The sequence below is a fragment of the Gigantopelta aegis genome, chromosome 3 (genome assembly GCF_016097555.1).
Source record: "Gigantopelta aegis isolate Gae_Host chromosome 3, Gae_host_genome, whole genome shotgun sequence".
In the NCBI taxonomy this organism is placed as follows: domain Eukaryota; kingdom Metazoa; phylum Mollusca; class Gastropoda; order Neomphalida; family Peltospiridae; genus Gigantopelta; species Gigantopelta aegis.
Window position 1 is genome coordinate 52,196,493 of NC_054701.1, and position 27,575 is coordinate 52,224,067.

The following is a 27,575-nucleotide window of genomic DNA, read 5'->3' on the forward strand; positions in this document are numbered from 1 at the left end:
GAAACTATTTGCACATTATAATAATTCACTGCACCTTAATAGACCATTAAGATTTAAGCAAGACATAATTTCTTGTTACATGACCTGTACTTGTATCAGACTTGTCCAGTCCACACTACCGGAAAAGTTAGTGTCATGTTGTATTCAGATCTAAGTCATACTAGACAGCTTCTGTATTGAGTATCTCCAGTACTGATGTTAAACTTAAGTGGGTTATGTTTAAATGTTTAAAATTACAGACACTAGTTTTTAAACACTACACCATATTTTGTCAATATTAAAGCAATTTTTGATTATTGGAATCAGACTTGACTTACATTTTATTGTTTAAAATATCAATTTTCATCCATCATAAGTGTTTATTTTACAAAATGCAATTTTTATTATTCTAAAAAACACAAGTACCTCTGAGAAGTAATGGTTATGGAAATGAGCTGTAGTCTATTTTTTTATAGAGTGTTTTCCCCATTTCAACATCACAGACTCTTGTTTCACTCTAAATGTAACTTTATCCAGATGTGTTACAGTTTTGTAAATTAACCAAACTATTTTCATGGGTTCAACCCACCTGTAGGGTTTGTGATTTTAATCAAGCATTCATTTAATTACACAGTGGAATGAGTATATAGGAGGAACTACATTGTTTACATATATACCTGTATTGTTTGTATATACCTGCATGGTTTATATCACCTCTGTGTGTTATGACCGTATATCGCAGTGTATTAGCCAACTTCGTAAGTCTTTAAATGCCATCCTGGGAGGAGGGGTCAGCCAATACATACAGTCAACAAAATATTTCTAAAAAAATACAATATAACAATAGCGGTATTCAAATGGAGTTTTATTCAAATGGAGGTGAAATATACCAGAATTATACCCATTTCCATGAGTAACTTTATGTCAAAAACTAAATTTATTAAATGCACAAAAATAATCCTATGAAGTGTACTCTTGTTACCAATGTTTTACTACACAAATATATTAACCTACCTGATACATGTATATAGTTACATTGGTCTTTTTGTTGAATTGCCTTGACATGTGATTATGTTTTGATGTGTTTAATCATGACATAGCTAGTTGCATTATGTATTCCTGTGTGGCGATGTTTTACAAGTCAGAGGTGTTATTAGGCCTAAATTGGATTGATCAGGTTTAGTTTTATATATATGGCAACACTGAATGTCAGTACACAACTACAGAAGCTTCAAAACATTTTTATGCTTAGAAAATAAGGATCTTCCAGGAGAAACGTTGTCCCGGCGGTAGAACAGGAGACTTGATAAAATATGGCGCAATCCAGGAAGGTTGACAGGTCTAAATATTCTATTAGACTTATGATAGAATACGGTTAACTGTTGCCCATGGCTGGTGATTTACTCTGACCCAAGCATGACAGCAAGTTTTAAAAAAATAAAAAATAAAAATCACATCTCAAATGTTGTAATTTTTTTTCTTTATCAAATTATCAGGTTAAAGCAAAATCTAATTATTATCAACATATATTATCTCTAAAATTAATGTACCTTCCAGTTTAGATTCCAATCTAAAATTAACAGACGAAATCAAATATATATATATCTTCTACAAATGCTTAATAAAACTGGTTCCATATATTAACAGACAAAAACAAATATATATATATATATATATATATCTTCTACAAATGCTTAATAAAACTGGTTACATATATTAACAGATGAAAACAAATATATATATATCTTCTACAAATGCTTAATAAAACTGGTTACATATATTAACAGACGAAAACAAATATATATATATATATATATCTTCTACAAATGCTTAATAAAACTGGTTACATATATAACAAAGATATATACAATTATGGATTGGAGGCTAGTATACCAGCATTCCAGTATACCAGTCCTGGAGAGGACTATATGTAGACAGGTTAATTGGCTCAACCATGTTCCATTGTTGAAGCACAATGATTAGACCTTACTTTCTACTTTTTCCATGACACTCTATTTGAAAAGTGTATTTTCATTGAATTGCATTTTTTTCTTCATGTAGTTTAAGCAGTTGTGTTGATAATGGAAAATGTTACTTGGAAGAAAAAATTAAGCTAATCCTGTCCTAGTTATATACTTAATGGAAAATATGAATAATCAGGTATAGTTGCTTTTGGGGTGATAAAAGATGATAAAAAAAGCAACATTTACTGTTAGCACACTGTGGTACAAATGCTTGTTGATTAGTCTTGTCCGAATGTTTCTCCCAGTAGCTAGTGTTTATGTGGAAAACAGCTTGGTAACTGTTTGCTTTCATTGTGTTTCTCACATCACTTGTACATGTGAATTTGTACCTGTATCAATAATTAATGAATAGATTGACTTTGCATTATATACATGTATTTGTTTCAATATAAATCTAACAACTGCCTTTCTTTTCTTAAAAACTATATATTCTTTTAAGTTTTATGTCTGTTACTTCAACAGATCATTAGAGATCATTAGAGATCAAACTGACATATAGCTGTATGTTTTTTTTAGCAAACAAAAGTGGTTAGCGGGTGATAATCAATAGACCATATTGTTTGTTAGTGGTTATTATAGCAACATACCATACAGCTTACAAATCAATATAAACATGCTGAGAAATGGGTTGTGTATTGTTGTTTCATATTCACTTAAAGATCCAAATGTACTTATTGCTACTTGTATTTATTAATTATTGCTACGTGTACTTGTACTTATTAATCTGTGCTAATTAAACCTTACAGTTGTATTTCAATAGAATATAATTTTAATGTCCCTATACAGTCAGTAAGATTAATATTATGTATTGTGCATGCTGAGATGTCACAAACACTAAACTACAGATTATTTCTATTATGAATTCTCTTTTGCAATAATACATTGTAGTCTCTATATTTAAAAAAAAATGGAATTAAAAAGGTTTTTAAATTTTGAAAATTTATTTGAAAAAAATTGGGGGGAAGATGGACTACTTTCTGGTTTGCATGCTGACATGTAATGCAAATCAATGGAAAATGTTTTCTATCTGAACATCTGACTACTTGTCATCATTTTGTTAAAGTCAGGTTAATATTTGCTTAGAGATCATCTACCTGCAACCTGTAATATGGTATGCAATGAGAACTCTGACATTCACTGATACACAAATGCACCAAACTACCGTAGTAGGTTTTAAGTGTTACCAAAAATGTAATCTACATCCTATGTTTACGATGTGGTGTTCTTGTAATACAAAGTACTCTTTTTGTTTATATCATATTTCTGTACATCATAACTAATTAAGAAATAAAATTCTTCCTAATACAAATAACACTACTATGACAGTGTTATTAGATCCAGTTTTGTTATTATTAATATCGCTTGTCAAAGAGTAAGCAATTACATATCTTCCTCTTTTACAATGCTCCATACAGGACAGTTTTGTTAAGGTGAGTTTGATATTTCAGATCTTGAATATTTATGCTGAAAACACTCAGTTAGCACTTTTATTATTTTGTCACATTTTGGTTTATTTATAACTGACTGGCTTGGCCCTTTTTATATTTGCACCACCTGTGACACCCTGTAATATACACCATCAGTAGCCTGTGTGAGTAGGACACTGGCATGTTACACATGTTAATATAGTGTCCTGCAGCAGATAGTTTCCTCCACAGATGACATTTTCTCCTTTTCAACACAGTATTTCAGTAAGGCGCCTGTTCCATTTCCCAAAATTCAAATGCATGTACATTACTATTACAGTTTTGTACTTGTTGGTAGAAATGTATACAAGTAACACAAGAAATTATGATTACATGTATTTCAGCTATGTTTTCCAAATATAAAATATGAATTTTGAATGAAAGAACAATATTAAAAGGCGATTGAAAAAACCTTAAGAGGGAGGAATGTCTTCCTAAAACAACTGGTGTTAGGAAGGTGGTGAGTTGTGGGAGAAATTGCACTCTTAAACTTTAAATATCTCAAACACTTGGAACCTTGTTAATCCATAGTACTAGCTGAAAGAAAGAAATAAACAAATGCTTTATTTAATGACACACTTAGGACATTTTTAATTACAGTTAGTTAGTGTCGGATCTATGGTTAAGGACTGTAGAGATAATTAGATAGGAAACCCTCTGCAGCCACTTTGTGTGCTATTCTTTTTGATTTGCAGCATGTGATCTTTGATATGCAACATAACACAGCCTTTGTTACAGAAGTTTTTGAGCACTGATTGGAGTTAGAAATAGCCCAATGGGCCCATTGACAGCAGACATTGAAATGAATGAAGAACAGCTCTTCAGGTTACCAGATATCAAGAAAGTCGAGAATGGTGCTTTATTCACCTCAAACTGTTATTAAACTAAAACTACACCCCCTACTTAACACCTATTTGTCCTGTGTCTGTCCACCCATCAACGTTTCCTTTGAAGTCTATCTTCTACAATTTTGATTCAGTTGTTCTGAAACTTGGTACAATGACCCTCTGGGGAACAAACTAATAGAGAAATATTTGGGAATGTTTTTATATGCCCGTCTTTGATGGGTCATATTATAGTATGGAGTTAGCCGTCTGTTCATCCATCCATCCATTTGTATGTCTGTATGTCCATCTGTACATCCATCTGTAAACTTTTTATTTCCGGAGCAAGATCATCAAACTCTCCATAACTATGTCACCATGACCTACTTCACACACTACTGCACACTGTCTGGGTCGTACCTTGATTCTTCCTTATCAGTAGTGTTAGATAACCAGTGGCAGTAGTGTTAGACACCCATGCAATAGCAACAGTGTTAGATGCCCAATAACAGTAGTTTAAGATGTGCTGGGTGCATTACACAATCATTCCTTTCATTTTATTTCAATTTAATTTGAGTGTTTATACAGTTCAAGCATGCTGTCCTTAGCCCACATACACAGGTCAGCTATCTGGGCTGTATGTGCAGGACAGTATAGGCTAGTTGTTAGTGAGAAAGGGCTGGTAAAACTGGCTGGGAAGTGGTACTGGGATTCTGTTACTGCAACTTAAATGGTTTGTTAACATCTTTCATTTCTTTTGATGCAGACATCACAGCTTACCCTCATGTTTTGCAGTAATTTATTTTAATTATGTGGGTACTCTGAATACTTAAACATTTACACATAACCGTTTTGTCTTCTATTGAATTCTGTTCAAAATGTGAAAAATCTATTCCCCAGTGCTCCACTGCTGGTGGAAAAATACTTAAACATATCTTGCATCTAATCAAAGAGAATATCACCTACAGTATTGCATGCAGTGGTCTGTTTGTTTCAAACTGTCTCAGTTGCATGCAATAGACCCTGATCACATATTAAAGAAACACTTGTTCTTTTCTCTTCTTTTGAGCTCTTCACACAAACAGGACAGAAAATCCCAGTTAAATATTAAATTCTCTTGTGGTGTCAGACAATCATTTGTTTCTGTCTCAGTTGATGGTATATTTAATGGAATAAACAATGAGCAGCGTGGTATCCATTGATTTCACTGTCTCAGTGTAATTAGCCTGGCCAGTGATCTGACGTACAAATGGTTAACAAGTATTTGTGCGTTAATCGTTGTGCATGACATGAGAGAAATATTATTACATTGCTGGTCTCATTCACAAGGTAGATTGATCATGTTTTTGAAACTAATATACCAGCACATGTATAACTTGAGAAATGCATTAATTATTTTCTTTAGAATGTTAATACTGTGCGGGTTGATGAAGCCCGAGTGAAAAAGGCCAATCTATTTGTTTAACCAACTGATATATTTATTGAAATAAAGTTTCCCAGACTTTTTTGTTGTTTTCTGTCCATCCCGTATTGTATTTAATTTTTAAGAATATTCTGAAAAAGCTGTTGTAAAATACTGTATAATGGTAAGAAGCTGTAATATTTCATTTGTTTGAATGTATGTGATACACCATGTGTTGATGGTCAAGGGTGCAGAAAATACTCGCCCGCTCACCAAATGTGAGTAAGTATTCTGGTGGATGAGTTAAGAAATGCAATTACCAGTCGATCTGTCTTTTTCTGACTAATTTGTTTTTTCATCAAATCTGTGACGCATGCCAAAATTCCAAACCATTCAAAAAAAAAGTTTAAAAAAAACAAACAAAAAAAACAATACATGTATCGCACTAATAACTTCGGACTTTCGAACTACACAAGCTCGACATCCCGAAAACAGAGCTAGAAATGGCTTGTTTACGATGAAAGTATATGTTGCCAGTATGTTTTGAATAGATGGTTTTGTTAAATACTTGAGGGGTGTCATTTGAATTTTGTAAATCCATATGAAAGACATTTGAAAAACTTAGTCTTTACCAGAATATTTCAAAATTTATAGATTCCACATGATGTTGATAACTTACCAAGTGCCCTTAATAATGATTTTTTAATTAAATACATATAGACATCATTTGAAGTGAAGACCGCGTATATTATATTATTGTTAAACAATAACATTGTTATATAGGCTGGTGGACTAGTAGAAATTCTGGCAGGCTAGTAATTTTAGTTGGTTCCGGTCCAGTGAGCTAGTGAAATATTTTCCATTTCTACACCCCTGATGGTATTCCTTGTAACTAGCAATTCTCTGTTGTAACTTTTATTTCAGATAAAGCTTTGTTAACTCTTCTCATGACCTGTTTAGGCAACCACTGTGTTGTATTTTTCACAACCTGTATTAATTCAATCATTAATGTTCTGATTTCAGGGATCAGATGCCATTGTATTTGAAACATTTGTTCATGAAGGATTAAAGCGAGAGTTTCAGTGTCTGTACACCAACAGGCAGCGGTTTTACCTTGATGACTGGAACTCTCAGGTTAGTGGACTGGTTTTCACATGTACTGTTATTCTTATAAAACAACAGGCAGCGGTTTTACCTTGATGACTGGAACTCTCAGGTTAGTGGACTGGTTTTCACATGTACTGTTATTCTTATAAAACAACAGGCAGCGGTTTTACCTTGATGACTGGAACTCTCAGGTTAGTGGACTGGTTTTCACATGTACTGTTATTCTTATAAAACAACAGGCAGCGGTTTTACCTTGATGACTGGAACTCTCAGGTTAGTGGACTGGTTTTCACATGTACTGTTATTCTTATAAAACAACAGGCAGCGGTTTTACCTTGATGACTGGAACTCTCAGGTTAGTGGACTGGTTTTCACATGTACTGTTATTCTTATAAAACAACAGGCAGCGGTTTTACCTTGATGACTGGAACTCTCAGGTTAGTGGACTGGTTTTCACATGTACTGTTATTCTTATAAAACAACAGGCAGCGGTTTTACCTTGATGACTGGAACTCTCAGGTTAGTGGACTGGTTTTCACATGTACTGTTATTCTTATAAAACAACAGGCAGCGGTTTTACCTTGATGACTGGAACTCTCAGGTTAGTGGACTGGTTTTCACATGTACTGTTATTCTTATAAAACAACAGGCAGCGGTTTTACCTTGATGACTGGAACTCTCAGGTTAGTGGACTGGTTTTCACATGTACTGTTATTCTTATAAAACAACAGGCAGCGGTTTTACCTTGATGACTGGAACTCTCAGGTTAGTGGACTGGTTTTCACATGTACTGTTATTCTTATAAAACAACAGGCAGCGGTTTTACCTTGATGACTGGAACTCTCAGGTTAGTGGACTGGTTTTCACATGTACTGTTATTCTTATAAAACAACAGGCAGCGGTTTTACCTTGATGACTGGAACTCTCAGGTTAGTGGACTGGTTTTCACATGTACTGTTATTCTTATAAAACAACAGGCAGCGGTTTTACCTTGATGACTGGAACTCTCAGGTTAGTGGACTGCTTCGCTACATGTATTACAGTCTGCAAAGAAAGGATTGGGTCAAAAGCAGGGGTAGGGGGAAATAAAATAGTCAGTCTGTATTCTACTGGCTTAATTGGCCAAGATTTTATAAGGAGTGGGGGGGGGGGGGGTCAGAACGAAGACAAGCCAATATTTGTGTGTGTGTATATATATATACCGGTACATGTATAACAGTAGGGGGGGGGGGGGGGCGAGATGTTTTGGGTCATGGCCCCCACCAACCCAACCTCTGGCTATACATAAAACACTAGGATATCAAATGAAAAGCTTTTTCAAAATCAGTTAACAGTAGTAAACCTGGGATGTCATTTATTTCAGTATAAACATGATATTGTAGCCTATATTAATCTTGTATTTTCTCCCATTTATCCTGCAATCACTTTAAATAATTCATTTTAGTACTGTATATATAAATAACATTTAGTGTCACGATAAAGATACAAAATTGTATATTTATTTATGAATTAGTTTAGAAATGCTTTTTGAATGAGACAGAATGTAGCTAGTGTCTTACAAAGAATGATGTTGTGTATCTTGTATGACATCATACTGTAAAAGCCTTGCTAGGTTGATGATACTTGATTTGAGTATAAAAACTGGAATAAATAATGATTTCTGATTATTCCTGTAGGATTGCAGGATAAATAAAATAACCGGTTACTGTCTTAAGGTATCAGCTTTATCCTGCTCAGATCGAATAACAAATGCCACTCAGCAGTCTTGCAGAATATTAGCCATTCCAATCTTTGCATGATAAAGTCGATACCTTAGGGTAATAACCAGTTATTCTCCATATATCTTCCCTGTGTTTGGTCATTCTGACCAGCAGGAAAATGGGTGTTGTGCACTTCATGATTCTGGTGGAGGTCAACAATTTACTCAGTTGATCATGGGCATCTTGGGTTGTTTTTTCACTATTGCCTTGCTGTTGAAATAGTTAACAAAATATACTTATTTATACATACCTTAGCCATTGCTGGAAACATATACTGATGATGAATAGGTATCAGAATGATTAATTTAATAAATTGATATACTTCAAAAATATTTTTTTGAATGTTAATTTTATGCAAATTATAATAGATGTAAATCGGTACATTCACTGAGAATGAAAATTGTATAACTTGGAATTTTGTACAAAGGTTTTGCCTCTATAATAGTCAATAGTTTTTGTTAACATTTCAAAGTGAATTTAATACTCAAGTCGTTCCACCTAAATGCATGTTACAGTACATGACATAATTTGCACAAAAATGTTTACTTCATTGTAAGTTTTTATTAAGTATTTACCAATTCACCATAATTAATATATAAAATAGACATTAGTGTATCAAAGGCAAACGGTCCTTATATTTGGTGTTTTAAAACATTTTTTTTAATGCAAACTATTTACTGTGACCTAGGTTGAATAGCTTACTGCTACAAGTAACTGTTTTCTAATGTTTTATTTCTGTTCCTTCTGCAGGAGTGGCAGCCATTTCCATATGAATGGTACAACCAGGGCCACTTGGTTTCCAATGAGATCTTGAAAGATGACCAGCCACGAGGACAGGTGGCAGAAGACACTCGACACAATGTTAAATTTTTTATCAATTTCAATCTTCTTTCTAGTAAAATGCCCAAACAAATATACTCAAGTAGTATTGTAATACTTGTAGTTCACCAGTAGGTAATTGCCATTATTTACAAGTGGACATACATTATCAATGACCTGTATAGTTTAGACTTGGTAACCATTTGGCTTGTATGAAAGACTCTGTGTCCTCTATTATAATAACCTTGCCGTAGATATACATGTAGAAGTAACATGTGGACATTTTCATTTTGTTTTTATCTCTTTTGCAAAGTAAAAAGGTGATATATAGGTGAAACATTGTCGATGGCAGCTGTTGTGATGTCATCGACTTTTGTTTTAAACTTTCTACATTGATTTCAACCTTGTTACTTGTGTTAAAGAAACTGTGTCCTCAATAATAACCTTTCTTGTAAAGAAACTGGTTGATTTCAACAGTAGAAAAAGGATAGCATCGTTACCCGTTTATTTTCCTGCTTTACAGTTGATAGCATTTGTGTATTGTACAGTACACATTTTTGATTGGAAATGTTTAAGATCACTGTGATTTGACAAAGAAATGCACAAGACAGTCCTATCTGGTTACACTGTCACTTACAATATGTTTGTGGGTTTTTTCTCCCAAGTTTAATACTCATTATGTATAAATTATAAGATGTTGCTTGCTTTTAATGTGTAGTACCAAGGCTTCCTGCACTCCAGCATACAACTCTTTATTTTAATGTGTAGTACCAAGGCTTCCTGCACTCCAGCATACAACTCTTTATTTTAATGTGTAGTACCAAGGCTTCCTGCACTCAAGCATACAACTCTTTACAAGGGCTCGATCTTAAGAATTTGTTAATTTTGAAATATTTTTGCCATAAAAAAATGCTCACTGACAACACTTTTGAATTTGCTTACAGCAATATTAAACTAGTAACTTTTGCATCAAATAAATATAACGGAATGATTACTTTTCTATGTATAATATTAATAATATTTCCGTTTTAAATGTTAAATTTTTTCTCTGCGAGTGTCTGTAGAGTGCATAATAGAAGAGCAAAACGTTTTTTTAAGTCAGCAAAAATTAATTTTTCACATGACACAAACTCCCTTATTATGTATATTTGGCTTGCACTTCTAATAATGAATAATATATATATATACCAAGTGTATATATTTTATCCGCATCATGGTTACTGTAAAAAATTAACATAATCCAATGTCCAAAATAGAATTCCTCATTTCATAATTTGTTTTCTTTTTCAACATACAAATGTTTACTTTGTGGCTCAAGAACCCTTCTAAAACAGTTAGGGTATTTGACATGTATTATCTGATAAAACTGTATTTTCATACACTACAAAGATCTGTTCTTCAGTGTATGCTTGCTGTAGATATAAAAGTAACATGGACATTTTGATGTTGTTATCTCCCTCTTAAGTTCAAGCCCTGTTTTAGAAGCTAGATGTTAATGTTTTAAAATTATTTTCTTAATTTTCTTAACTGTATTAGAATGCTGTGGACTGTTTGAATGCTGTATACTGTGTTAAACTGTAATAGAATGATGTGGCCTGTTTGAATGCTGTATACTGTGTTAAACTGTATTAGAATGATGTGGCCTGCTTGAATGCTGTATACTGTGTTAAACTGTGATATAATGCTGTGGATTGTCAAACTATGTCTGAATATTGTGGACAATGTTAGACAGTGTTTGAATGCTGCAGAGTGTTATTGGGTTTTAATGTTGTGGTCTGTTGAACGTTTTTGTAACCTGTGTTATTCTGTGTTCAAATGCTGCGAACTGTGTTTGATTGTTATGAACTGTATTAGAATATGTTCAAATGCTGTGAATTGTATTAGTCTGGGTTTGATTGCATTGTAGGCTATTTTTTTTTATACTGTCAACTATTTGAATGTTATAGACTGTGTTTAAATGCTGTGGACTGTGTTAGTGTTTGAATGCTGTGGACTGTGTTAGTGTTTGAATATAGTGTGCTGTGTTAGACAGTGTTTGAGTGCTGTGGGCTGTGTTAGACTGTGTTTGAATGCTGTGGACTGTTAGACAGTGTTTGAGTGCTGTGGACTGTGTTAGACTGTGTTTGAATGCTGTGGACTGTGTTAGACTGTGTTTGAGTGCTGTGGACTATGTTAGACTGTGTTTGAGTGCTGTGGACTGTGCTAGACTGAATGCTGTGGACTGTGTTTGAGTGCTGTGGACTGTTAGACTGTGTTTGAATGCTGTGGACTGTGTTTGAATGATGTGGACTGTGTTTGAATGCTCTAATCTGTGTTTGAATGCTGTGGATTGTGTTTGAATGCTCTAATCTGTGTTTGAATGCTGTAAACTGTTAAAGAGACAGACCCTAGTTTTTAAACATTACAGCTTATATTTTACTAGTAAAGCCATTTTTAATAATTGAAATCAGATGTAACTTAGATTTTATTATTTAGATTATTCATTTCCATATATCCGAAATGTTTCTGGTCATCCTGGTGTTTTTAATACTAAAAATGTTTCATAAGCTGAAATTAGGGTATGCAACTTTAAATTGTGTTTGAATATTGTGAATTGTGTTAAACTATTTGAATGCTGTTGACTGTGTTAGACTGTTTTTTTTTTTTTCACATTTTTTTTTTTTTTTACAATACACCTCACACTCCCAGGGAAGAGTGTTAGATGGTGTACAGAATAGAAAATACCTCACACTCCCAGGGAAGAGTGTTAGATGGTGTACAGAATAGAAAATACCTCACACTCCCAGGGAAGAGTGTTAGATGGTGTACAGAATAGAAAACCCGACAATTTGACCATAATATTGATATGTATTGAAGTTTGATGAAAATAAAGAGCTTGAAAAGTATACCTTAAATATTAGTAGAAAAACAAAAAGAAGTTGAGAAAAGAATACAGCAATAATGTAATTATTATTTTGTGGACAGTATAATAGGGGGAGAAAAAAAAAAATCGAGTTTACACAAAAAATAGATCCATTGAAATAAAGCTATTCCTGGTTGTGTAAGTTTAGAGACTATGGATTCTTCAGGAGTGGCAATCTGAGCAGAAAAATATATAAAGGAAGCTCCCCTCCTCATCACTGGAGAGCCCTTGCAAAATGAACAAAGATTACTTTCAGCCTTGTTGATTTTTAGAAGAAAAATGTTTTTAGTGATTATTCTAGGTACCAATTGACACTGAAACCACCATAGTTTTGTATCCTGCATTGTTTTAAAAAGGATTTAAAGTAAATTTGTATCCTGTTAATGTTAGAATAAAAGAAATCTTCCCATTTAAACTGTGCCTTAATTATGACATTACATTTATTTAATAAGATGTAGCAATAAGCTATAGAACCCTAAGCTATTTTCTCATAACATTGGTGCCATCCAACAGAATCAAAGTGTCCAAAGTTTAGTACTCTGAGGTATTTTGTTACAGCTTGACGAATACTGTAATAAGTAACAGAAGACACATTAAAATCATTAATATCTTAAAATTGTCATAAAGTAAGAAATTTGTAAAATAAGAAAATAAAAAAAAGTCTGTAATTTGAGAAATACCTTTCTGATGCCATTTAGCATTATAAAAAGGCTTTTTGTCCAAACAGATATTAAAATTGTAGAAAATGGATTTAGTTATATAAAAAAAAATGGACAAATTTGATATGAAAAAAAAATCCATACAAGCCATTAAACAGACTTTCCAAAATATGTTGTAACTGCAAACTTAATTGTTAAAGAAAGTCACTGGGAGGGTTGGGAAGAGTAAGAAAGTGATAATTAAGCTTTGATATTTAAGTAGGGATTTAATGACAGCAATTCTACCAAGAGTTAAAATTTTGTTTCATCCATCTGTTGATGATTTGTTTAATTTCAAACAGCTTATTCTGAAAATTTATACTGCTAATTTCACTAATGCTAGTTGTAAATTTAGTCCCCAAAATGTTGAAAATATGTGGATTCGATTAAAGTTTTAAATTTGGTGAATAGTGTTGTGTTTGTATATTGTTCACTGTATGTAAATGCTATGGACCATGCTAGACTGTATTTTAATGCTGTGAACTATGTTGGACTGTGTTTGAATGCTGTGGATTGTTAAGAGTGTTTAAAATATGTAGAATGTGTTAGTTTATGTTTGAATGCTGTGAATGGTGTTTGAATGCTGTGGATTGTTAAGAGTGTTTGAAATATGTAGACTGTGTTAGTTTATGTTTGAATGCTATGGATGGTGTTTGAATGCAGTGGATTGTTAGAGTGAAATGTGTAGACTGTGTTAGTTTACGTTTGAATGCTGTGGATGGTGTGTGAATGCTGTGAACTGTACTAGACTGTGTGTGAACGCTGAGACTGTTCATATGTTGTTGACTGTGTGAGCTGTGGACTGTTTGAATGTTTCGGACTGTTTGAATGCTGTGGACTGCCTTTAACTTCTATTGACTGTTTCAGAATGGACAGAAGACTGCATCATCTCAACAGGCATCAGGACCATCAGGACCATCAGGACCACCAGGGTCATCAGGGTCAGCAATCACTGACCCATACACATCATATTCTGTTCAGACCCAAGATGACCGGGCTGGCTCATTACATCACCCACGTAGGGGAAAGATTCCAACATATCTCTTTTCGGTAATTTAACATTTTTACTATGAAGAATTCTGTATTCTATCATTCTTCCTAGGTGAACATATCTAGGTTAAAATATCACTATCATTTTAGAACTAGAAGGCCATTATAATATTTAGCCATTAAAATATGCTGTCTATAGGTTCTAATAGACCAAATCAATTCCTATTGCCGATAATGATAACATTTACTAATAAAACTAATATAAGCAGCGTATCAACATGTAACAGAAAAATCAACCTCCACTGAGGGGATTCGAACCACAGACTCAGTATGAGAATCCAGCTCTCTACCAACTGAGCTAATAGGAAAAGTCCCACTATCTACTGCCAGTAGGAGCAACACTACCACAAACACACCCAGGAAGTACAGCAATAAAAAGTGTGGCACCTCACATCTAATCTACCTGCAAGAAAATGGGGTGTCACACACCATTTAAGAAATTTAATTAATGTTTTTAATAGCAACCGTCATTTTTGCTGAAAATTGCAGTTCCATTTTTTGGAGTACCCCGTATTAGTTTCAACCTCTGGTATATACTGCATAACAACTGTATAACAAATAAAAGTATATTTATTTATTGTCGATGGATAATAGTATTTGCACAATAATCAGTGTCACATATTACTACCAATCACACCCACAGCTGCTTTTACTCCCGTAAATATTTGATGGTACACCTCAAACTTTGACACGGAACTCTCTTCTTTGGTACTATACAACCTATAGACAACCTTTCAAATGACAAAATACAAAAAATTTCCATTATCATAATATCATGTTTTTCTCTCAGACAGAAATTAGGACATGATACAGGACTTGTTGGTACAGTTCACAAAAATGACTTATTTTCATCATACTTTTGGTATTAAATACTAAATATATTTGTTTTACAGAGTACTGCAATTTAGCTTTTGTATATTTACATGGCTTCACAGTAGGTTTTTCTGATTACATGTGCATTATTTCTTTCTCAGGAGAAACAATACACCCACTGCTTTTTTGACCGAGATACCGGTGCCTGGCTGAAATTGCCACTGGGTTGGGAGCTGCATCATGAGATGATCAGAAACATGGTTGATCAAGTTATGGTAAGGCAGTCCTTCAAGGAATGACCTTCGCAAAAAATATAGACTTGACTGACAATTATCTTGCATTTAATTGTAGTTTTATACATTAGTAAACAATTATTGGTAAAAAGGAAAAGTAGGATGTAGCTCAATGGTAGAACTTCTATCAGAATTTTATCAGAGTGGATGTAGCTCAGTAGTAGAAGGTTTGTCCATTCGATCAGAGTGAAAGTAGCGTAGCTCAGTAGTAGAGCTTCTGTCCTGTCTGAATGTCTGTCAGAGTTTTATCAGAATGGATTGAACTCTGTGGAACTTCTGTCAGTTCTTTCAGTGGAAGTAGCTCAGTCGTAGAACTTATGTTAGTTCTGTTTGAGTAGATATAGCTCAGTGGTAGAACTGTTGTCAGCATTCGAACAGAGTGGATGAAGGTTGATGGTAGTGTCTGTCTGTTCTGTCAGTGTATGTAGCTCAGTGGTAGAGCTTCTGTCAGTTTTGTCAGAGTGTATGTAGCTCAGTGGTAGAGCTTCTGTCAGTTTTGTCAGAGTGTATGTAGCTCAGTGGTAGAGCTTCTGTCAGTTTTGTCAGAGTGGATGTAGCTCAGTGGTAGAGCTTCTGTCAGTTTTGTCAGAGTGGATGTAGCTCAGTGGTAGAGCTTCTGTCAGTTTTGTCAGAGTGGATGTAGCTCAGTGGTAGAGCTTCTGTCAGTTTTGTCAGAGTGGATGTAGCTCAGTGGTAGAGCTTCTGTCAGTTTTGTCAGAGTGATGTAGCTCAGTGGTAGAGCTGTCAGTTTTGTCAGAGTGGATGTAGCTCAGTGGTAGAGCTTCTGTCAGTTTTGTCAGAGTGGATGTAGCTCAGTGGTAGAGCTTCTGTCAGTTTTGTCAGAGTGATGTAGCTCAGTGGTAGAGCTTCTGTCAGTTTTGTCAGAGTGATGTAGCTCAGTGGTAGAGCTTCTGTCAGTTTTGTCAGAGTGATGTAGCTCAGTGGTAGAGCTTCTGTCAGTTTTGTCAGAGTGGATGTAGCTCAGTGGTAAAGCTTTTGTCAGAGTGGATGTAGCTCAATGGTAGATGTAGCTCAGTGGTAGAGCTTTTGTCAGTTCTATCCAGAGTGGAAGTAGCTCAGTGGTAGAGCTTCTGTTAGAGTTTTATGAGATTGGAACGTCTGTCAGAGTGGAAGTAGGACAGTAGTAGAGCTTCTGTCAGTTCTGTCAGAGTGGATATAGATCAGTGGTAGAGCTTCTGTCAGCTCTGTCAGAGTGGATATAGATCAGTGGTAGAGCTTCTGTCAGTTCTGTCAGAGTGGATATAGATCAGTGGTAGAGCTTCTGTCAGCTCTGTCAGAGTGGATATAGATCAGTGGTAGAGCTTCTGTCAGTTCTGTCAGAGTGGATATAGATCAGTGGTAGAGCTTCTGTCAGTTCTGTCAGAGTGGATATAGATCAGTGGTAGAGCTTCTGTCAGTTCTGTCAGAGTGGATATAGATCAGTGGTAGAGCTTCTGTCAGCTCTGTCAGAGTGGATATAGATCAGTGGTAGAGCTTCTGTCAGTTCTATTGGAGTGGATGTAGCTTAGTGGTAGTCTTTGTCAGAGCTTATGCATTTTATCAGATCAATTCTTGTCAACATTATTTTCTATTAAACTATTTCTGCATAACCCATAGAAAATGTGTTGTTTTTTCTCGAGAATGCTTTCTGTACCATGACAACAATGTATAATTTGGGTAGTTGTTGCAAGATACACAATAATGAATTTAATTTGAAATACTTGCACCAGACAGTGCATTCGATTTGAAAATCTAAATTTTTGCAGTTTAAAACAGATCAGCTCAAATTGTGTTATGCTTTTGCAGAATAAACATTCATTTCAGATGATTAATCAAGAACACAAGCTCTACTTCATTATTAGTCCCCTACCAGTCCAACTGGAAGGGATATAAGTTTCATCTCCATCCTTCTGTCTGTCTCTCTGTCCGTCCATCCGTCCATCTGTCCCACATATAGTTTTCCAGATGTTATTTTCACAATGCCTTAAAATATTGAGCTGAACTTTTGTGTATAGCTTTATCATGTACTTTTATAGATGTAGTTTGACTTTCATGACGATTTATCAATTTTTGACAGAGTTATGGTGCTTGAACTAAGGAAATATAAAAATTTATTTCCCAGACTTCTTGTTTTGCAATGGCTCAAAATATGGAGCTGAAATGTTTTGTGTAGCTTTATTATGTACTATTACAGATCATGTTTGACTTTCATGGCGATTTACCCATTTTTGATTGAGTTATGGCCCTTGAACTTACGAGATACAAAAATATGTTTCTCAGACCTTTTTTGCAATGCCTGAAGATATTGAGCTGAAATTTTGTGTGTAGCTTTATCATGTTCTGTTAGAGATCATTTCAACTTTTATTCCTGCTTATATCCAATTAAGGTTCAAGCATGCTGTCCTGGGCACACACCTCAACTATCTGGGTTGTCTGTCCAGGACAGTGGGTTGTTAGTGGTTTGTGATCTTGCACCTACTTATTGAGTCGTTAAAAATCTCTCTGGTGGAAGCCTGTACCAGGTTGTGAACCCTGTATCTACCAGCCTTATGTCCAATGACTTAACCACGACACCACTTAGGCTGGTTGTTAGAGATCAAGTTTGACTGTCATGGCGATTTATTGCTTTAGCGGTACTCCCAGAATGCTTGTTTATTTTCATATTCTATGCTGATCAATGGTTAATCTGTACATTTAAGATGTGGAAGATTTTTTTAAATCCTTAAGATAATACATTTTTGCATGTTATCTGTGGATTTCCATTTTGCAGCTAAACCGTGTATTTTGATCATTCTTTGTTACAGGAGGCTGTGCCCAACTGGAATGACCGGCTTGATATACTTGCAGCTTTACGGGTCTGCAACTACAATGTTGACGAGTGTATATCCATGTATCTACACCTCGAGGGAGATGGTAATATGTTCATCCAGTCAAATATAGGCATTAAAACCCACACCCAAATATAACCTCACCAAAATAAAAAAAAAAAAAAAATTCTTTTAGAGAATGGTTTAGTACTGTTATTATAATGTCTTGTATTCATGTGCATCATATGAGGAAGGGAACATTGGAAAAAAGGTTGTTATTAGGCAATCTCGCTCAATTATCATCCTGGAAGTTCAGCATGAATAGCTCTTTAATAGTTTGGTTTGAAATGAGCATCTACACATTTTGTTTTTTCAAATTTCCCTTTTTTACCCTGCTTGTCCAAAACTGGCAAAAAAGTTGCTAGACGAGGTAATACCTAAGCTCACTAAAGGCAATAGCCTGCCTGGTGACTCGTAATTTTGCATTTTATGATATTGATCTCTGAATTTGTAAACGTGTCACCATTTTAGCTTGGCAAAAAGGAAGTAAAGTTCAGAAAACCCTGTATACTTAGACTATTTTTTCTGTGCAGTGTTCACATGATGTTTTCTTATGTCTGTATGTCTTCCGCAAAAAAGTGTACTTTTATTATTTCTTTGAACCCTTGAATTGTACTCACACTTCGGCTGAGGTATTCCCAGTGAGTTTTCAAATCTTGGCTATTTTCATAAATTTCCAAAAAATTAAAAATTAAAGATTTTTTCAATAAATTGTTTGTTAAAGTTAATCCAGATTACTAATTAACACAGCTGCCTTGATACTGGCTGTTCTACTTATAAGTTGTGACTTCTGATATTGACCCATTTGGAAGACATCAGATATTTGATTTGTACTCACTCTTCGGCCGAGGTATTCTGAGTGGATTTCTTTTAAACTACCGTTATCTTCTCCAAGAGTTTTGATGGGATCATTCTGAAACTTGATATTGTAATTCTATAAATTAACACATTTCTCAATTCAGGAATTAATTTAAATAAAAAATTTAAATATTAAACTGTAACAAGAAAAAAATCTGTCTCCTTTTTGATTCAGTATTTCTGAAGTGTAGAACAGCGATTCTCCTATGCAGCTTCCACTGACTAATGAATGATTCTAAAAACAAATTAAATATAAAATAAATAAAACTGCAGCTTAACATTGACAATTTCTATTTTCTTGACTTTTCATTCATTGGTTTTGAAAAACATTATTTCAATTAGAGCAAGCCTAAAAAAAAAAAAATATTTAGGTAACAAATTTCTTAAAATGTATTATAATAAAAAGTTACTTAACAAATCTCAAAATATGTCTCATACAGTTTTGATTTGATAATTCTTAAAATTGACACATGGATATTCTAAGGTGGTCTTTACAAATTAATGAAATATCAACTACCGTATTTGACCGGAAATAAGCCCAGGGGTCCAAGACAACTCATTGTGAGCTTAGCATGGGGTGGGCTTATTCCCAGACAAGGGGCCAGTTTTGTTGAGAAAAAAAAAAAGATAATAATTAAAATAAATAATAATAATTAAATGAACTAGGAAGAAAACAAAAAACGTTCAGTAGCATATCTATTAATTAGTGTTCCATTTGTTATTAATAAATAATAATTGTTTATTAATTAAATTGTGGGTTTTTTACTAGTATCTAATTATCAGAAACACACCTTCTATGTTACAATTACTTACCAGTGAGGTTTATTTACATCCAAAATTTAATGCTGAGAAGACTTAAAACAACATCAATTAACAACAAACTCAATAGCTTATACACGTTTCTGACACAGGCAGCCAGCTTACACTACAAAAAATTGTCAATCTAAGGTCATTGTTCTTAGCCAATCAGAATATGGTATTTGCTTAATTAGCATTAACTCCAGACCCAGTGTGGTGGTAAAAATAGACATTGGTTTTTAGTTCATACTTGGGCTTGGATACTTCAAAGAAATACTGCAGGCATGAAATTGAAAACAATGTTACACACTGTTATTGTTAGAATGCTAAATCTCACTGGTGGTAAAATATTGTGTTACATTTGTGTTTAATTATCTGCAGGAGGTATGACCTTTTAAATGAACTTTGAGCAAACTTGCAATTTCGAGTTATTTATAAGGTGACGAAGTTGGGTGTGGGCTTATTTACGAATGAGGGCCTAATTTCTTAAATGCTATCAAAACAGAGGGGGGCTTATTCAAAGACATGGTCTTATTTCCGGTCAAATACGGTAATGACAAGATTGAAAATTAAATAGTGGAGCTGTATAGACTGATGGCCTCTTGCTTTAAAGGTAGAGTAAACTCAAACAAGAGCCTTATGTGCTGGAAAGATACATACCCGGACCACCAACACATACTGACACTTTAACAAATGAAAAATGCGTAATTTTAGAGTTAATAAAAAACATGGTTATTCCTGCTAACTGGGGGCAGCCATTTTGTTTCGTTTTTGTGACGTCCGGTGGTATAGCTTGGGGCGAAGTGACGTCAGCTCCGTCCATCTTCTCTATGCACAGTGTAAACAAACGCTCTAATTTACGACAAGGCGCTTCGCTTTCATCAACCTGACTTGTAAAACAACATTAATGACTTGATAGTATAATAAACTATTTAACTAAATATATTTCAGGTTACATCAATAGAATGAAATGGAGTTATAGTATTTTTTTTTTTTTTTAAATCCAAAGAAAAAATGCATACTATTAGGCCTATTCGAGCAAAAAAATACCACTCACGATACCCAAGTGATACTTTTCTTTTCTTTGGGACGACATAATTGGTCACTTTTGTGATTTTAGATGAGAAAGTCTATTTAATCAAGGGTTTTACAGAATTACTTACAGTAATAAAGCAGGGTGGTTGGTAATGTCCATTACTATTTGAGGTGTATCCGTGCTGTTATCACACAGTATCCTGTGATCTTCATAAAAGAGGCACGTCTTTTTAGTGTTTCTAGACACAGTGTCTGGGGATTGTCTGAATATACACCTGCCAATCAGGAACCACAGAAAGGCCACGGAAAGAAAAGACCAATTAACCAAGAAAACACTCCGATTATTGTTTCAGTACGTGGGTTAATTTATGTACGAAACATAATACAGTTATTTCAACACTGACAATGGTGGTTTATTTTGTATTGAAAAATAATATATAATTGGTGCTGGCTTAAATTACTAGGATGGATATTATTACAGAACACTGCGATGCATCTGCAAAAATCAGGTATGGTTTGTTTCTTCAGTTCGAAGACTAATTCCTGATGTAACATGTTAGGTATTACATAACCACCAGCTCGCCAGAGGGCGTATTCACTGGGATGGTACAAAATGGCTGCGCCCGTTATATATAATAGCCGTCACATTTAACTGTTTTATTAATTAACTATACGATTATACTTGTTGATATTAAGCAATAATGTGCATTATATATCGTTGAATATGCATACCAGGCCAAATGCCTTAATTGTCCCCTCCTTTAATAAAAATTTATTTATAATATTATTTGTCCTTTCTTTTGTGTATATTTTGTGGACATTTGTTATTTATGGGGGTTTTCGACCATTTTCTGTTGAGAATGGGCTATGGAAGATTCACAAGTTTCGTTAAATAGTCATGCTAATGATGAAGATCTTATAGACATTGACTTAGAAGTCTCAAAAAGTATTACAGTTTAAAAAGTTAAAAATAATTGTCTTAATTAATATTTGCAGTATTAAATATATATATATATATATATATGTATGTATGTATGTATGTATATGTATGTATGTATGTATATATATATGTATATATATATATATATATATATATATATATATATATATATATATATATACACGTATATATAATAAATCTCCTGGGCTACATGATTTTACACCAGAATTTTAAAAAATATTTTGAAAAGATATTAGAATGTTTTTATTTTGAAGTATCAACACGAACTTTTAATCACACAAAAAAATTGTTGCTTTTTAAGAAAACAATAATATTTTAAAATCTGGAAACCAATTTCTGTTCTTAATCTGGGTGTATAGTCAATAGTATATACATGTAAGTGTTTAGACAAATTAATACCTGAAACTCAAAAGGGTTTTCCGACTGGAAGATCTATGGTAGAATTACTTTAGTATTTGATACATTCTACTAGTGACAACAGCATTCCAGCACTACTCTTGCTAGTTTCTTTCATATGCCTTGAGTCCTTTTATACACTAAAATTAAATTAATTGTATGTATTATATTAAGAAACTATCTGTCAGTACAAACAGTGGCAGCATAAACTGTAATAAAATAAAAGTATAATGTTGATTATCACCATATTCGTGAACCATAGCAATCATCTAATACGTGTTGTTACCATATCTTAACTATTTTATGTTTTGAAAAACCAGCAATGCTAAAAAAAAAACAAAAAAAAATCATATTGATAATGTATCACACAACGTGAATATACATGTAGTTAATTGTTTACCAATTTCGTTAACATTTAGATGGCCTGAACTAAGCAGTATGGTGTACACATGTAAACATGACAGCCCTAAATTTTTGTAATAACTTAAAGTCAAAATATATTTTACTTAGTACTCAAATTTTTGTTTGTTTTGTTATACACTTGTTGACTGAAAAACAGTTTTTAAAGTGACTTGTGAATAAGTACATAAGGTACAATTGAACAAACAGATCTAAAGGTTGGTTCTCAGTAAAACACACTATAGGTAGTACTAGACCAAATAACTTCCGGCTGGGTCAAAGTTGGAGGTGCACTGAACTTTTGATAGAGAAGTGAACACCACAAGTCCTGTGATTGGTTATAAATGTGAGTGTGTTGGTTGTAAAAAATAATAGTTTTATCTGGGTTAAAAAAAAATGCAATTTTATTTCATCTAGTACCAATGTGTCAAGTAGCCTTGTGCTTGAAACATGTATGGGGTACCTGTAAAAAAAAGTACTCGAATTTTGTGCGGAACTAGGGTAGTCATAGACGCTACCCGTTATCTCAGAAACGAGCAGCTTGACCCCCATTTGTTTCTGATTCACTTTAAGTGTGAGGGGTGGTAGTATTTATATCCGTGGCGTTTATGTCGGTTGATACGTTGCAGGTAGGAGTTTTAGCCACATATGTTACTATTGTCGTCTATGGGATTTGATTTGGTAGTATACACCCTATATAATTAGCTCAGTAAAACACACCATATAATTAGTCTCAGTAAAACACACTATATAATTAGTCTCAGTAAAACACATCATATAATTAGCTCAGTAAAACACACCATATAATTAGTCTCAGTAAAAAACACCATATAATTAGCTCAGTAAAACACACCAGATAATTAGTCTCAGTAAAACACACCATATATTTAGCTCAGTGAAACACACCATATAATTAGTCTGAGTAAAACAGACCATATAATTAGTCTCAGTAAAACAGACCAGATAATTAGTCTCAGTAAAACACACCATATAATTAGCTCAGTAAAACACACTATATAATTAGTCTCAGTAAAACGCACTGTATAATTAGCTCAGTAAAACACCATATAATTAGTCTCAGTAAAACACCATATAATTAGCTCAGTAAAACACACCATATAATTAATTACAGCCGTGTCTGTTATATCGGCACATCCGGTGATTCAGCACACTTGGTATTGTTGTCGGTGTATTTAACGAATTAAAGTTCAATTCCTTTTTCGGTTATTTTTATTTAAACTGAAAAGGAAAACACAGAAAAGTGCAAACAAAACTAAAGTTTCACACCTTAATTGACAGTCATTCCAGTTCACAATTGTTACAAAAAAATAAAAGCAAAATAAGATCCATGTTTGTGGACAATCTACAGGTACCTGAGAAAAAAAATCCATGTTGGCATGTTAGCCATGCATGACAATAAACATGTATGCATCTGCAGTACTATGTCACTTAACGATTCCGAAACTTATCATGAGAAGGGTCATGTGTTATCGTTCATTTTCATAGTAATATTTTTAACAAGACAAAACAAAAAATTACTAAAATAATCCTGGAACAATAGTGTAGCATTTATGGGCTACAAAGTGAGGTAATGGGTGGTCTATAAATAGCGGGGTCACCGTTCCACATCTACTGCGCTGAATCACCGGACATGCAAATCTTTTTGGATACAAGGGGGTGTCTACATTTATGCACAATTTTAAAATGTTTATCTACTACAGACATAAAACAATTTGTAGTGTATCTTAGATTATGCACTGCTTCATTGGTGAGAGACACATTTTATTAAGTATTTCACAGTGTTTAGAAAATGGTCTTTGAATGCTTAGGTGCACCGATACACCTGACAGCACTGTACGTATAGCTCAGGAGTATAGTACCAGTTACTTTTGAGGAATGTTCTGTTTATCTTTCACGTAATATAATGTCTGTCAGCAGAAATATTTGCAGTTGTCAGTTATTTCAATCTTGGTATTTTTATTATTGCCATGTGTTGCCACTTTCCATGTTTTGTTTTTTTATACACAGAATGGTTAAGAGCAGCCCGAACTAAAGCAGCAGAACGTTCTCAAACACAAGCTGAAGAAAAGATGGAGAAAATGCAAGAAATATTTGGAGTACTAGTAAGTTATAAGAAACCATTAGCCTAAGGGCTCTGTGGATTCCTCCCAGAGGAGATACAAAGCTTCTTCATGGGGTACATACAGAACGTGACACACCATATTATATTATGTGGATTCCTTCCAGGGGAGATACAAAGCTACTTCATGGGGTACATACAGAACGTGACACACCATATATTATGTGGATTCCTTCTAGGGGAGATACAAAGCTACTTCATGGGGTACATACAGAACATGACACACCATATTATATTATGTGGATTCCTCCCAGGGAAGAATACAAAGCTTCTTCATGGGGTACATACAGAACGTGACACACAATATTATATTCTGTGGATTCCTCCCAGGGGACAATACAAAGCTTCTTCATGGGGTACATACAGAACGTGACACACCATATTATATTCTGTGGATTCCTCCCAGGGGAGAATACAAAGCTTCTTCATGGGGTACATACAGAACGTGACACCATATTATATTCTGTGGATTCCTCCCAGGGAAGAATACAAAGCTTCTTCATGGAGTATGTACAGAACGTGACACACCATACTATATTCTGTGGATTCCTCCCAGGGAAGAATACAAAGCTTCTTCATGGGGTATGTACAGAACGCAGTGTTCTTGCTGCTCAATTTGAGTGGGGCAGCCCACCCTGCTATTTCATTTTGCCGCCCTCTTTTCACGTTCTACCACCCTCCTTTATTTTTCTGTGTCTCTCTTTATTTTCCTGAACCCTACTTTATTTTACAGCACCCATCTCCGCTATTTCCAGATACATACTTCCCCCCCCCCCCCCCCCCCCGGAAAATGTTTTCGATCAGTCAGCACACTGGACATCAATCTTTTCAAATGACACTCATTTTCTACAAATATCTTGTTTTGAGCAGCAGGATTTTTGTTAGCATACATTTTGCATTTCTCTCATTATTTATTTCTTTATTTTATTTTATTTTATTTATTAATCATCTTTATTTATATATTTATTTAGGCATTTTTTGCAATCCCCAAATCTTACAATAATCTAAATATTTGTATATATTAAACTACGACTTATGTCTATGTGTAATATAATATTTTCTCCCATCCCTAACTATGCAAGACAGGCCCATTCCATGATGTCAGCCCATATGGAATAAATCTGTCTTGCATAGGCTACGATGTCGTTACATTTAACATGAGTATAGAAGTTACTTTTTTAAACATCTTTGTTTGTGTAAAATAATGGTTTATTTCTCAAATGGATGAGAGAAAAAGACTCCATCATATGCGGTCATGTGGGATAGAAAAAGTACACCTTCAGTGGTGAAAATTTCGACCCTGGTACTCAGCAAACTTCATCCCGGGTCAAAATTTCCACCACCCATCTGTCTGTCTTTTAACTTTTTCTTGTCGGACCATATCTTGCATACAGATTCATACAGGCCCATCAAACCTCGCATGTAGGAACAACTTGGGATGGTGGTGTGTCACATACTATTACTAGGTCACTGTGACTTACTTTTCATGGTCTACTGCATATAACAGTAAATCCATGTCCGGACCATATCATGCATACAGATGCATATAGGACCATCACACCTAACATGTAGGAACAACTTGGGATGGTGTTTGGTCCAAAACAAATTGTTCATCCATCTCATTGCAAACATTTCACATAATTTGAAGTAAATCATACCTATAACATATTCATTAATATAGATATGGTTTCCATCAAACTCCTGATATCATGTACCTCACCGGTACTCTTGTTTATAGTAGCTGTCTATTCCATTAAAAAAAAAGTATATTGGGTTTGGCTTGTGCAGTTGACACTCACTAATATAATTATAATTAACTATATATTATCAGCTAAGCCATACATGTAGGCTACAGGAATATCCATGGTACTTTTTATAAATCTCATTCCAGAAATCTGTTTTGGATGAAGAAAAACGTCAAAGAAAAGAAGCTGAAGAGCAGGTAAGTGCTGGTGTAGGTTTAATGTGTGTACAGCAGGTGAGTGCTGGTGTAGGTTTAATGTGTGTACAGCAGGTGGGTGCTGGTGTAGGTTTAATGTGTGTACAGCAGGTGGGTGCTGGTGTAGGTTTAATGTGTGTACAGCAGGTGGGTGCTGGTGTAGGTTTAATGTGTGTACAGCAGGTGAATGCTGGTGTAGGTTTAATGTGTGTACAGCAGGTGGGTGCTGGTGTAGGTTTAATGTGTGTACAGCAGGTGGGTGCTGGTGTAGGTTTAATGTGTGTACAGCAGGTGAGTGCTGGTGTAGGTTTAATGTGTGTACAGCAGGTGAGTGCTGGTGTAGGTTTAATGTGTACAGCAGGTGGGTGCTGGTGTAGGTTTAATGTGTGTACAGCAGGTGAGTGCTGGTGTAGGTTTAATGCGTGTACAGCAGGTGAGTGCTGGTGTAGGTTTAATGTGTGTACAGCAGGTGAGTGCTGGTGTAGGTTTAATGTGTGTACAGCAGGTGGGTGCTGGTGTAGGTTTAATGTGTGTACAGCAGGTGAGTGCTGGTGTAGGTTTAATGTGTGTACAGCAGGTGAGTGCTGGTGTAGGTTTAATGTGTGTACAGCAGATGAGTGCTGGTCTACATAGGTTTAATGTGTGTACAGCAGGTGAGTGCTGGTGTAGGTTTAATGTGTGTACAGCAGGTGAGTGCTGGTGTAGGTTTAATGTGTGTACAGCAGGTAAGTGCTGGTGTAGGTTTAATGTGTGTACAGCAGGTGAGTGCTGGTGTAGGTTTAATGTGTTGAGTTGTAGAGCCTATGTTGACATTTAGACAGATACACCTGTATCACATAGGAGAACCACATCTAATTTTTCGAAATGCAAAACATCATCATGATTTTTGCAGGATGCAAACATTTAAAAAGATTTTTTGATTATCTCAACTAGAAGAAAATGCTCTGGTGTCATTGTAAGTCCCACTTGACCATTGTTATATTTCTTTTTATATCCCATCATTTTTATACTACTGAAGGGGCGGGATCTATCTCAGTCAGTAAAT

At 34.6% G+C, this 27,575-nt stretch overlaps 1 protein-coding gene across 2 annotated transcripts in view; it reads left to right on the top strand.

Annotated features, from left to right (window-relative positions):
- LOC121368222 (kinesin-like protein KIN-14E) overlaps positions 1-27,575 on the top strand; it is an 89,843-nt gene that overhangs the window by 31,871 nt on the left and 30,397 nt on the right. The window contains exons 3-9 of one of the 2 annotated variants that reach the window (XM_041492856.1): positions 6,719-6,829; positions 9,313-9,423; positions 13,849-14,031; positions 15,006-15,119; positions 17,942-18,050; positions 24,480-24,574; positions 26,483-26,533. In XM_041492856.1, coding sequence (XP_041348790.1) covers positions 6,719-6,829; positions 9,313-9,423; positions 13,849-14,031; positions 15,006-15,119; positions 17,942-18,050; positions 24,480-24,574; positions 26,483-26,533 — 774 coding nt within the window. The remainder of the gene's footprint in view (positions 1-6,718; positions 6,830-9,312; positions 9,424-13,848; positions 14,032-15,005; positions 15,120-17,941; positions 18,051-24,479; positions 24,575-26,482; positions 26,534-27,575) is intronic. The other variant, XM_041492857.1, reaches the window with a different exon arrangement.